Below are 12686 nucleotides of genomic sequence, written 5' to 3'. Positions count from 1 at the left end.
ATGTAAAGCTTAACTAGACAACGCGATTCCTTTTAGTCTTTGTTCAGATTTTACCGCGTATTGTATTTTTTTTGGATTACCGTGATTAATTTAATAAATTTTATTAAAGTGACAAAATTCGTTAAAGTCAGAGTCGTAAAACAAGTTCAACTGGCCTATAGTTTACATAGTATGTATTTGTGGTTTAGGATAAGTGTAGCAATAACTAATATGCATATTAAACTGTATCTGTTTACTGAAGTACATACATATATATGCTATAAATAAATATAAAAAAGCTTATATGCTTCAGATATATCCTTGTACATGTATCCTTATGGCCAAATTAAGTGACGCACATGTGCAGTGTCTCATACAAACATACATATCTTTGGTAATTGTCTATCAATAAGAGCAGATATATATGTACATATGTATGTCTATGTGTAATCGTGTACCAACTGTAATGCATATAAGTATGTACCGTAAGTACTGAAACGATTAAAATAGTGACCTGTTCGTGAGTTCGCGGCCAGCGGCATTCCATCCTGGCTATACGATATGTATGTTTGTCTGTGCTTACTTACATAAATATGTAAATATCATGAATGCACATGGAGAAATAAATTAATGCACCAAATTCGTTAACATATTGCTGCTATCGCATGCACTTTTTAGCCACTATGAACGCTGTTTGGAAAATTGTGCGAATGTTTGTTTTGATTGACAATCCGTCACATGCGTGAGGGGCTGAACGTATATAGGTCTCATTCATGTGCATATGTATGTATGTATGATGTTCGAATATGTTAATATGTGTAGGCATGTACAAAACTGGTGTGCTTTTGTCTTGCAGGCGTGTAGCCACTTACAAATGTTTGTATGTATGTAGTCAGTTGTTAATAATAATGCCAAATGTTGCTTAATATAGTAAATTACCCTTTTACGCATTTGCGTGAACACTTTTGTCGATAATTGATTAGTAATGTTAAAAATAGATTGACAGGATGCATATTCTATATGTATGCATGTTTAAAGTATTAATAGGATTAGCCTATATGTATGTGTATATGTATATACTTTCAAATACACATACATATGTATGTGTTGACCTTATATGATACGGAATATGTATTAATTTGTACCAAAACGCAAGAAAAGGACCTTTTTTCGCTTAAAAAATACCGTTGGTGTCATTTTTAATTTAATTTAATTTTAAAGCAGTATAAATATTTTTTAATTTTAATTTCGAACAATGCATCAATAAATTAAAATTATTTGTACCAAACATATATTATACATATTGTATAAAACATATTAAAGTTTTAACTTCTGTATTATGTATTATAATAATATTAAGACAAAACAAATATATAATAAAGTGAAATTAATTGATTAAATGAGTAAAAACTATTTTAAAGTAAACGCAGACATGCATATGTAGTTGTACTGAAAGTGGTATGTATACATATATGTGCATATTAATATATATCAATAGCACAATCAGTAAAACGTTAAGCACTTCTATTTGTAGAAATATGTATGCACTAGTAGCTTAAAAATAGTAAGAGATCTATTTATTTTTACAATGCAAAAACAGTTCCTTGATTCATGAAAAAGCATAATTTTAGCACGTGTTTACTTGGAATTTCAGTTATGTGAGCAAACAACATACTACAAAAAAAAAAAAAAAAATAAATAAATAAATAACTAAACATATATTTTCTTGGAATTATTGCTTAAAACATCTGCACAATCCATTGATTAAGTATTTTGAGTGCCTTAACAAGGCGTGTAGTTTAGTGCTTCAAATTAAAATCAATTTTGTAAACAAACAAAGTAGAGACCCCGCATCACTATACAATAAATAATTGAGGATAGATATTTTTGAGGATAGATTTATTTGAATCGGTTTCCGAGTCCAGAGTATGTCAGACTGATATATTATTATATAATAGCACTAACTTACGAATCCAAACAGACTTAAATTAAGGGCTTCGGGTATTGAAATGGGTTGAATTTACGATCTATTATTCGCCTTTGCAATAGTAATGATAATCGGGTTTCCTTATTTCCATCTTATCGGCTCGTCAACCAAAACAAATACATATGTATTTAGGATTATGTACTATATTCGTTATTCATACTCGACTGGTGTTCATAATAATCATAAGTAGTAGCAATATGTGCTTAAAGTCAATATATATAATTTAAATAAAACATTGAGTTTTCTGTATTTGTCTTGAGCCTGTCTCAATATATCACAATTCGTGACAAAATTGAAATTCTTTTTACTTGCTTGACCTGTTGTTTCCAATGCATTGTTTTTGCCGATGTTCACAAATAAACAAAATATGTGTACAAAACATACATATTTGTACATAGAATATATATATGTAAATGACAATGTTTATATAAATACCAAACGTTTTATTTATTTATTTGCATTTGTTGTGCTGATAACGTTCACTTATAAATATACATATGTATGTATATATATTTGTGTGTGAGTGTATGAGTACATATATATATTGTATTGCACATATGAATATTTGTATCTTTGTGTAAAATCTACGGCAATCTGGGGGTCAAAACTAATGTATTAATTAGTTTCTAATTTACATACTATATATAAAAGAATACATTTACGTACATGATCTCTATGTTATTGTTCTAATATAAAATAGAAACAAGTCGCTCTTAAGAAACAATATGTGTCAATTAGAAGCTATTTGGTAATTCTATTTTCAGATACGAATCTAGAAATTGTAGGAAAAATAAAGCTTGACTTCTGTTGATTAAATTCAGCTGACCAGTATAATACAATATATTAGGCCTCGTTAAACTCATATGAGCGAAGGCAATATTTATTTATTAAAATTGCATATGAGTATATATAAATACATAATACATATATATTCTTATAATTCTTGTTAATATTGTATTTGTCGATAAGGCGCACAACCACTTATTAATATAATTTATATAAAGTACAAAGGAATTAGAGTGGACCTGAGTCTAATAAAAATGGGGCAGTAGATGCACGCTTATATTGAGTAGATTCGAGCAAATATCGAAATGAATAGTCCATTGGAATGCATGTGTACACAATCAGTTAATCACTTATAAATCAATTCCATGAATTAGAAAATAATAGTATGCCACCCTAATTGGATTGTTAGCAAGTACAGCCCAATCGATCGATCGATCGATCGCTGAATCGATCTCACAGTGCTTGGGCTTAATCTATTGCGATGAGATGCGAATCAAGAGCTCTACTGTTCATAATATTATTTACCCAACTATTGGCGGCTGTAGAAATTACTGCGCACAATGAGGACGCCAAGAAACATGTTCCGAATGAATATGAAAAGTATCATCGAGACGATAGTTTGCTAGATAAACTATTAAGAATAATTACTGAGCCGATCACTGTGACGGAAAAGGGCTCCGACAATGATTTCATATTTCGCGTCTTCAGTCTCTTTGGCGATGTCATAACTGAGCTAGTTCAAGTACTGGAACTGAATGTCACGCAATCAATTCGTCAGTTGGTCTTGCGAAATATTGAGCGAGCGAAGGGAGAGGTGGCCAGTGCTGCCGAAAATATTGAATGGGCCTCCCAGGTTCTCAATAGTAGTCTTATCGATCGTACATACGATGCACATCAATGGCATAGAAAGGTCAGCGACAAGCAACGCCTTGTTGATAAGCTGCGGCTCTATAGAAACGTCTGTCATCTGCTGGACGATTTGATTGCCTTAAGTTCCATACAGCTCCGTAAATGCTGCGATGTCACCGTAAAGCCGGTAATTACGTTCTGTCGAAGTTTTAGTATTCTACTGGCCAATGGCTCCAGTTATATGGCTAATGTGGCTCGTGTACTGAATCATCTTAATTTTTGCTTGGAAAACAATTCATCTCATTTGGAATACACGACGCAATGTATTGATTTTCTTAGTGACGAGATCTCAAATCTCATTCAAGGCTTCGAGAATTTAATTAGCAAACTCCTAAAACTATTGCACCTGAAAATTTTATACTCCAAATGTTGTATTTCATTGGCCCTGGTCGAAGACATTGAATATAATAAAAATGTCATCCCAACATCCTAAAAGATTTGTGTTTTATTGAAGTGAACTAACACAAGTTGACAACAGCAAGACGGGAAGGATGTCTAAAAAATATCATTAAAGTTGTCTATATCTATGCAGTGCTATTAACTTGGTATTTAAGTAAAACAAAGCTAGAGTGCTCGAAGCAGCAGAGAGTGTTCCCCTTGATCAATTAAAGCTGGATTGCAGCGACCCCTACCTGACGCCGGGCTTAACATTTGAGTGCGAGGAAGACTTTGAGTGAAATTCGCCCTATATAAATGGCAGTATTTGCAGCAATTCTTCAGTTGCCTAGGCCTGGTGGGGGTCAGTCGTGCAGTGCAGTAAAATGAAGTGAAGTGTGGGATCGTTCTGCTAAGCAGTACAGAAACGGAGGAGCTACGAAATGGAAATACGTAGAGGAAATACGTTGACGAAATGCTTGTAAGAAATATTTGCACGAGATATTTAGATAAAATAATTAGAGGAAATACAGAGAAAAATATTTTGAGAAATATAGGAAATACCTAGAAGAAATACTTTTAAAAAATACTTGCAAGAAATCACATATACGAATAGACGGACAGGCTGGGCTAAATCGACTCATGTCGTGGATATATACTTGAGGTAGGCCACGCCTCCTTCAGCCTGTTACATACATATATACCCATATTCAATAGGTTCGAGGCTCTGAAATTTATTATTAAGATTTACGGCTAACGTGACGGGGCGTGAAAAAAGCAAAAGTCCAATTATTTTTAAAGTATTTAATTGTTCAAGACTTTGTAAAAAATAACAATATAACTGTATTATATGTATATAAAAACAAAAATAGATTAATATTCTGTTATGCTATAAAAACATTGCTTTAAACTTTTATGCATTTGGCTGCGTGGAAAGTCGAGCGGAATACAATTGTCCAGTGCTTTAACTCCAGTTGGCGCCGCCTCTTCAATGTGGTTTTGGCGTCGTTGTCGAAGGGCTGATACTCGTCCATTTTTCATTCTGAGGTCATAGAATATTTCGAGCTCCTCAATTTTGGTGAACAACATTTCGAAATCTTTTTCAGCATTTAGTAGAAATTTGCATCGGATTTCATAACTTCCCAAATAAAGACAGTTGAAAAGCCTTTGAATACGAAATTCGAGCTGTCGCATAATATATTTGCTCGTCAGCTCGGTCATTGCGAACACATCGAATGCGACGTTGAGGCCACGTCCGGCTGCGCACTTGAAGATTTGGTCGGAATAGTGCTTCAGGAACTCCATATACTCCTGACAGCAGCCCACGTCGCCCTTAAAGTTCCAATTCTGCAGAACGAATCGCTGGACATCGGCGTAGTATGTGAAGGTCTTTTGGGTAGCGAGTAAAATGTTTTGCGTATATTCTAGGGCTTCGTCAATGATCTCGGAAAACATGATGTGAAAGAATTCCATTTCTGCAAAATAATTAGTTAGATGCATTTTGACTGGAATCGGCTGCGTCGATGGAATCTGTCGAAGCTGCAGCAATAGCGTATAGCTTGAGTTCTTCGCAACTTCGTAGGAAGTTTCGGAATCTCGTGCAAATATTCTAGCTGCATCAGCAGCTGCATAGAAGAACTCGGACAATTCGTGTAACTTTGTTCTCTGATGCTGTGTGTTTAGCTGATTTTCATGTCCGAGCGAAAGAACATTTGACATAGTCAGATTTCTCTGAAGATGCTCTTTGAAGTTCCTCAATTGATTTTGAAAAGCTTGCTTGGAGTCCTCCGCTGATCGCATCGCTTCGTAAAATTGCATCGGTATATAGTCCCCCTTAATCGCCTGCGACCATTTGTCGTGTCTCGGAAAGGGCCTGCCTATGTATTCACTTGATTTTATGGGCTGTAACGCGCCCACAATACATAACAGCCATAAAGCTAGATAGTTCCAGTGGAGGGTCATTTACTGCAGTAGGAGAATTGAGGAAATTTATATATTAATATTCAGTTATCAATTATATATAATTAAAATGAATTACTTCAACTTTTGTTCAGATATTGGCAACGTCTATTGACACAACACAAAACCAAATGACTGAATATATATGTGGATACAAATATAGAACATATATGCTGTAAGCAAAAGTATTAAAGATCTCTGGATCTAAATATAGCATATGTTTAAACTGAATCGAATTGAATGAATGAAAACATGAAAACCCAAAACAATGGCTATTAGCTAAGTCTAGTCTATATTATGAAAATATAAGTGTATTATTTATTCATTATTTTGACAACCATACTGCATTTTGTACAAAAACAATTTGAAAAATATTCAGTTGCTATCATATGCAGATTCAGTTTTATTTCTCTGAATATTTGATGTCGCTAAACTTAATTTCTAGATTCATTAAGCATACGAATTTATATAAAGCGCTGAAATCTTAAACAACTGTAAACTGATTTATTTGACTATGACTTAATACTATATAATAAAATACTTGAGGATGAAACTAAACTTTCCCACTTTTCAGACTAATAGGTAGGATATTTAAAAGCTATTTATATATGTTTTATATGCATATATGTACATATATGGATACACTTTCCGCCTACAGTTTAATTTAAACAAAGAAAAGAGCAAAAATATAATCATAAATACAATCATGAAGATTTTAAAATAAAAAGCGAATTAAACAAAACTGAATGTCTGGTTTCATAAAAAAAATAAAAATTTTGTTTCATTCACAAAAACCCAGGTGAAGGCAATAAAAAATAATGAAACTAGCTAATGAGCTAAAGAGTTTGGCTAAAGTTATTTTCAGAATAAAAGTAAACATAAACACAATTCTTAAACATCCCGAAGACTATATAAATGTGTGTTTCGAAATTCAGAAATGGTTCTGCTGCTAGAGGTTGATCAGGAAAGAACATTACAATATCTATTGAGTCTGTAGTAATTGCATATAATTTTTATATCTACTGATACGAATTTATATGTAATTACCTGAGTTAAAAGTTCTTTGATAGACGGAATTATAAAGGTAAAATAAAAATAAAAAAGAGTTCACAAAGATATTTTTATACTCTTAACAAATTCCATAAATATTTAACGTATATATATTTACGAGTTTAATTGATATACTTTTGGGTTTTTTTTTTTTTTTTTTTTTTTTTTTCAGGAACTAGGAGACCCCATTCTAAATGCAACTATGCGCACATACAAAATCACACTATGTCAGACTTGAATACTACGAAGGCAGCAATTCTTAGCGTCCCAGATCCGGCCAGAACTTTGGAAACTGTTAACCAGGCGAAAGAAAAGGAAGATGTTCAAGCACACGATAAAGAAAAGGCTGCTAGTTATAGCTGTGATGATGATGACGACGATGTTATCATTGTTGAATTACTGCAAGGTTGTGAGCCCGAAAGACCCGAAACGACCAATACAAAGTCAACAATACTGTTGGACAATCAGTTAGAGAGAATGCATATTGAATCTGAAGATTTGAGTCGGGAATATTCCACTGATATTAAGAAGCCAAATATGCAATTTAACGGAGGCAAGGTGCATCAAAACAAAAGGCCTGCCAACGTTGGAAATCACGATACTGAAAGCACAAACAAAAACAATTTCGTAAAGGAAAGCACAGTTTCTCAGAGCATAACCGTACGCGTTGCAGAGTCTTCAGGGTCCAGAAATGAATCCGTTGAATCTTGTGGCTCCAAACAGGGTCCTCCCGCTCTGCTTAAATCCCAGTCCCTGGACCTATACAATGAGGATTGTACGGGCTTGAATATTGATCAACAGTTACACAATCGAATTCTTCCTAATATCACGGAACATAGGACTGCTGAGAGCCAATTCAAGTCAAACGACGAGAATGTTGAGCAGGGTCAAGGCGACGGCTTGAACAGATCGACTGGAGAAATACGTCAGCGTCCAACACACCGCCCAAACATTGCGACAGCAGTGTTTCCAAGCACAGACTCTCGGCCAATTTATCCGAATGTTCCATATAGTCCATATGGCAGTCCCTTCGGAAGTCCTCGATCAGTACGACGTAGACCTCCACTACGTGAATCCCGACGCATATCTATTGAGAAATCTGGAAGCTTCCTTCAACTAAATCAATACAAGCTTTTGGATCAAATAGGACAGGTATTTGACATCTAAGTTGTTGACAAAATGATTGCTTAAAATAGTTTTCATTGGCAGGGTTCATACGGTCTTGTGAAGCTGGCTTATTCTGAAGAGGATTCGACACATTACGCTATGAAGATTCTCTCTAAGAAGCGTCTGTTGCGACAAGCTGCGTTCATGCGTCGCGGTCCGAAGCAAGCAACATCTCCGCTGGATCGGGTTTATAGAGAAATCGCAGTGTTAAAGAAACTCGATCATCCAAATGTTGTCAAGCTAGTGGAAGTGCTGGATGATCCAATGGAGGACTCGCTTTATCTGGTTTTTGAGCTGGTTAAAAAGGGTGAAGTTCTTTCCATACCCACGGACAAACCATTGTCAGAGGAGCGTGCGCTGAGCGTGTTTCGAGACTGTTTACTAGGACTAGAATATTGTAAGTATGGGAAACCGGTGGTACCTCTGGATGTGCGCTAATCTCTTGTCTATAGTGCACTATCAGAAGATTATCCATGCGGACATTAAACCTGGAAATTTGTTGTTGACCGAATGTGGACATGTCAAGATAGCTGATTTGGGAGTTTGCAATGAGTTTCTGGGAGAGGATGCTACAATGAGTAATGGAGCGACAGGTGGAACACCAGCGTTTCGAGCACCTGAAACCCTTGTACTGGGCAAGGTCTGCAATTAGAAAAATATTATATCAGAATGTGTTCAAATATGTTTTCTTTTAAAATAGAATGTGTACTGCGGTCGGGCAGCGGATATTTGGGCTTTGGGAGCAACATTATATTCCCTGGTTTATGGAAACGTTCCATTTATAGCTAACACTGTACCCTTGTTGTATGACAAAATACGAAACGATCCAGTGGTATTTCCAGGACAGCCAAAAATCAGCGACGAATTGCAAGACTGCATTTTGCGCATGCTTGAAAAGGATCCAGCAAACCGAATAACTTTGCCACAATTAAAGGTAGACCAAGAGCACTGGTAAAGAGAAATATATATGTGTTAAAACTGTATTCTTAGATGCATCCGTGGGTGACCAGTAACGGATCTTATGTCTGTCCAACTGAAGACGAAAACTGCTGCCTGGTACAAGTGGACGATGAAGATATTAATTCTGTTGTGCGCAGTATTCCAAAGCTTGATACGCTTATCTTAATCAAAACGATGCTCAAAAATCACTCCTTTGTAAACCCCTTTATGAGGGGCATCTCCGGAAGGGCTCCCCAGCCAGGCGGTTCCAGACTTGAGAAGTTTGTCAAAGCTGGTAGATCCAATTCAGCACCTGGGTCGTACCACATACCATTGGACAGGTAAAACACGTACAATTTTATTTATTTCTCTTTTTAAAATAATTTCTGTATTTGATTACAGGGAGCCATCGATGGATAACGTACTTCCGTCGCTGACTGAACATTGTTCTAGCCATAAAAATGAAGAAACTTAATCAAATGCGAAAAATGTTAATCAAATAGCCAATGATATTAATAATACCAGGGACCGAAAAACACATTTAATTATATGCACATTTTTAGCTACAAAATATAATTAGGGAAAATTGTTTAATCATACATAAAATGCACAAAGCGTGTTTCTTGATCAGCAATACAATATGCCCTTCATAGGGTATCATGGGTTTGTCAGGTGTAAGGCATTAATGGTAAAAATACGTACTCCTACATGTATAATATATATTATCGATCACTTTGGCTCGATTCGGCTTTTTATTGCAGGCAATAAATTTGTATAGAAAGTTAAGTAAATGCATTGAACCATCATTGTATGTATAATTAGAAACATATCTCGCACACACCCAATGCCTGCAAGCATTGATAATACTAATATATATTTTAATTCCCATGTTAGCTATTAATTGAAAATAGTTATTACGTCTTCTGCAAATATGATTTGTCAACAAACTTCTGGCTCGGTAGGCTCTGTTAAGTTTTGTTATCTCACTTTATAAATTAAGGGTTATTTTTTTTGCAGGCTCCAGGAGTTTAAATGTATTACGGATCCAATTGTTTTTTGTCAATATATATATATATTTCTAGTGCCTTCGTCCATTCTCTCTTGTAAATTAATTACAAATTGTTGTTATTGAATATATATACATGCATGTACTTTGTATAGTTAATATATACAATATCCAGTCTAATCAAATCTAATCAGGTAAAAACAAAAATTATTGTTTCTGTGTGATACTGTATGCGGTCTTAAATCTAAAAATCAACTAAGTTAAATATTAAAAACAAAAAACAAAAAATTGGTTATATAGATTTAATTTATATTTTCCTAACTTTTACCGTCGTTGATATCTTTATAATGTATTATAATTATGTTTAAGAAATTTGTCAAAGTCCTTAATTCAAAGTGCAGTTGTAACTGTATTATAAAATTTTGTTGTATGATGAAATCAAATCAATAATTTTAAATTTATTTCGAATTTATAACCCTATAAGTTTTCATCTATATAAGGACTGCAACAAATAGGTTCAAAAATGCTATGAAAACACAAAACCATAAGTTATTAAGATATATATCGAAATATACAGATTCATTTGAGTTTTGCCATATCTGTCATAACAAAACTGTAGAAATTTAATCAAGCTTTTGTAATTTCCAAACCTGTTTTAAAATAGTAAAAACTTTTCATTTTTTTCACATGCTCAAATGCTGACATTAGAAAGCATGCCTAAATTTGAATTGTGATATTTTTAGTATAACTTAGGAACTATCTGAATTGTATCAGATCGCTGTAGAGTCCATATACTGGGATGATATTACATGACCTATTTATTAAAATAATGGATGAATAGATTTCAAAGAATCAGATATCAGTAGGTAAATTTATTATATTGATTTATTCTGTATAAAAATGCATTTAATCAAAGCCCATATTCAACTCTCTGAAAAGCGACTATTGTCAAATATAAAATTACAAATGTACATTAAAAAACATTGATATGCATAGCAAAAAAATAACCATTTGCTTGAACCCACATTTGTAATTAAACTAATCAAATTAAATTAATATTTCTAAAAGAAATTGGCAGTAAAGAAAATAAAAATAATCAAATAACAAAAAGTTCAATACAATTTGCTTATGAAAGATACAATTTTAAATATTTAAATTTACTTAAATTGATATGATATATACGATGCTTGCTTTACGCATTGATCGCTTTATCCGTTCAAAATATATTTCCATTGAAAATAGCTTTAATATAATCATCTTGTGAAGTAATTAAGATCGAACGGGTTTCTCTTAATTATTACTTAAAATATTGCATTCAAAATAGTGTAGAATAATTTATATCAAAATCAAACTGCTACTCAACGGTTGCGAATGTTTTTACAATAATTCCCATTAATTTATTGGCTAATAACATTATTCTTATGTTTATGTAATTTGAGTTCGCACTTGTTTCGTTTGAGTTGGAAATTCAGGAAAACCTTTAATTTTGTTTTCTAAAATTAAGAAACTGAAAAGCTTTAGACTCTGTAATTAAGTTATATCAAATTTAAGATCGATTTCCAGATAAGTCTATGAATGTTGTGATGTCTCAGCCAAAGGTCCAACGGGCAATGTCACCTATAATAAGTTACTTTATTAAGAGAGTCTATTAAGTATAATTATAAACATAATTGATAATAAAATTGGTGATAATAATATAAATTGAATAATTTCATTTATTGTAGGCCCAGCTAAATATTAATTGAGAAATCTAAATTTAATATTCAAAGATATTTTGTGAAATTAGTTTTGGGACCAACCAACCAGTGGCACAATCATACAACGAATTACTTTATTTAATAAGCTTAGTAAATAATATTATTTAGATATATAATAATATTAATGCAATATTTCACAACACTAGCTTCTCACACTTGATTGGTAGTTGTAAAACAATTTTAATACTATTAGACACAAACTTTTCATTTATGTCATTCGTCCTTAGGCATTGCACAATTTTTAATAATACGCCAAGTAAATAAATGCACATATATCTAAATATACCGAACGCTGCGTGTTTTGGGCAGGGATATAATATCATTTGTAGCTCTAGTACATTTAGAGAATTGATGTTTTCAGCACGTAACGATCTTGGCTAGCAGCCTCCGACACAACTCAATGTCTTATAAGATTTACACGATTTTGTGTTTAAATTTGAGAATTAAGGGATTAGATCTGCGGCCTGTACTAAATTTTAGTTATCACTCAAAATATACACCCAGCCATCCAGCAAGCTTTAAACTCTCTACAAGCAGTCCTGGTTACTAGGATCGTTGAAAGTCCTAGATATCTTAAACTTGCTATACCATTTTCAACAATATAAGATTAAATTAATTAGGATATTAAGAATATGACTATTTAAATTGCTTTGAACTACTCCACTTTTTATAGCTATTAGGTGGTTATGTCGACATCAGTTTTGAGCTGTTTATCACATTAAAAATGGAGCTGAAGAATCAGGCCTCAATAGAGGACTTTAACCAATGTTGC

The 12686-nt window shown here is 33.4% G+C and overlaps 2 protein-coding genes across 3 annotated transcripts; one reads left to right on the top strand and one right to left on the bottom strand.

Annotated features, from left to right (window-relative positions):
- Positions 1–28: 28 nt before the first annotated feature.
- On the top strand, positions 29–11858 carry LOC108621749 (calcium/calmodulin-dependent protein kinase kinase 1). The gene is made up of 7 exons (XM_018019236.2): positions 29–169; positions 7218–8197; positions 8255–8609; positions 8665–8852; positions 8913–9146; positions 9203–9492; positions 9554–11858. Exons 2-7 carry the CDS (start codon positions 7271–7273, stop codon positions 9624–9626), a joined length of 2067 nt encoding a protein of 688 aa, XP_017874725.1. The 5' UTR covers positions 29–169; positions 7218–7270; the 3' UTR covers positions 9627–11858.
- On the bottom strand, positions 4826–6576 carry LOC108621750 (uncharacterized). 2 transcript variants are annotated; one of them, XM_089461942.1, is made up of 2 exons: positions 6537–6576; positions 4826–6001 (listed from the first exon to the last, which is right to left on the bottom strand). In XM_089461942.1, the coding sequence occupies exon 2, from the start codon at positions 5996–5998 to the stop codon at positions 4910–4912; it is 1089 nt and encodes a 362-aa protein (XP_089318068.1). In that variant the 5' UTR covers positions 5999–6001; positions 6537–6576; the 3' UTR covers positions 4826–4909. The 2 variants fall into 2 exon arrangements, with proteins under 2 accessions (XP_089318068.1, XP_017874727.1); XM_018019238.2 differs by lacking the exon at positions 6537–6576 and adding an exon at positions 6075–6235.
- Positions 11859–12686: the final 828 nt, after the last annotated feature.

The sequence above is a fragment of the Drosophila arizonae genome, chromosome 2, assembly GCF_054131065.1.
Source record: "Drosophila arizonae isolate 15081-1271.41 chromosome 2, UAZ_ARI_1.0, whole genome shotgun sequence".
NCBI classification, from domain to species: domain Eukaryota; kingdom Metazoa; phylum Arthropoda; class Insecta; order Diptera; family Drosophilidae; genus Drosophila; species Drosophila arizonae.
Note: the sequence above shows the minus strand (reverse complement) of the source record. Positions and strands in the feature narration are given on the sequence as shown.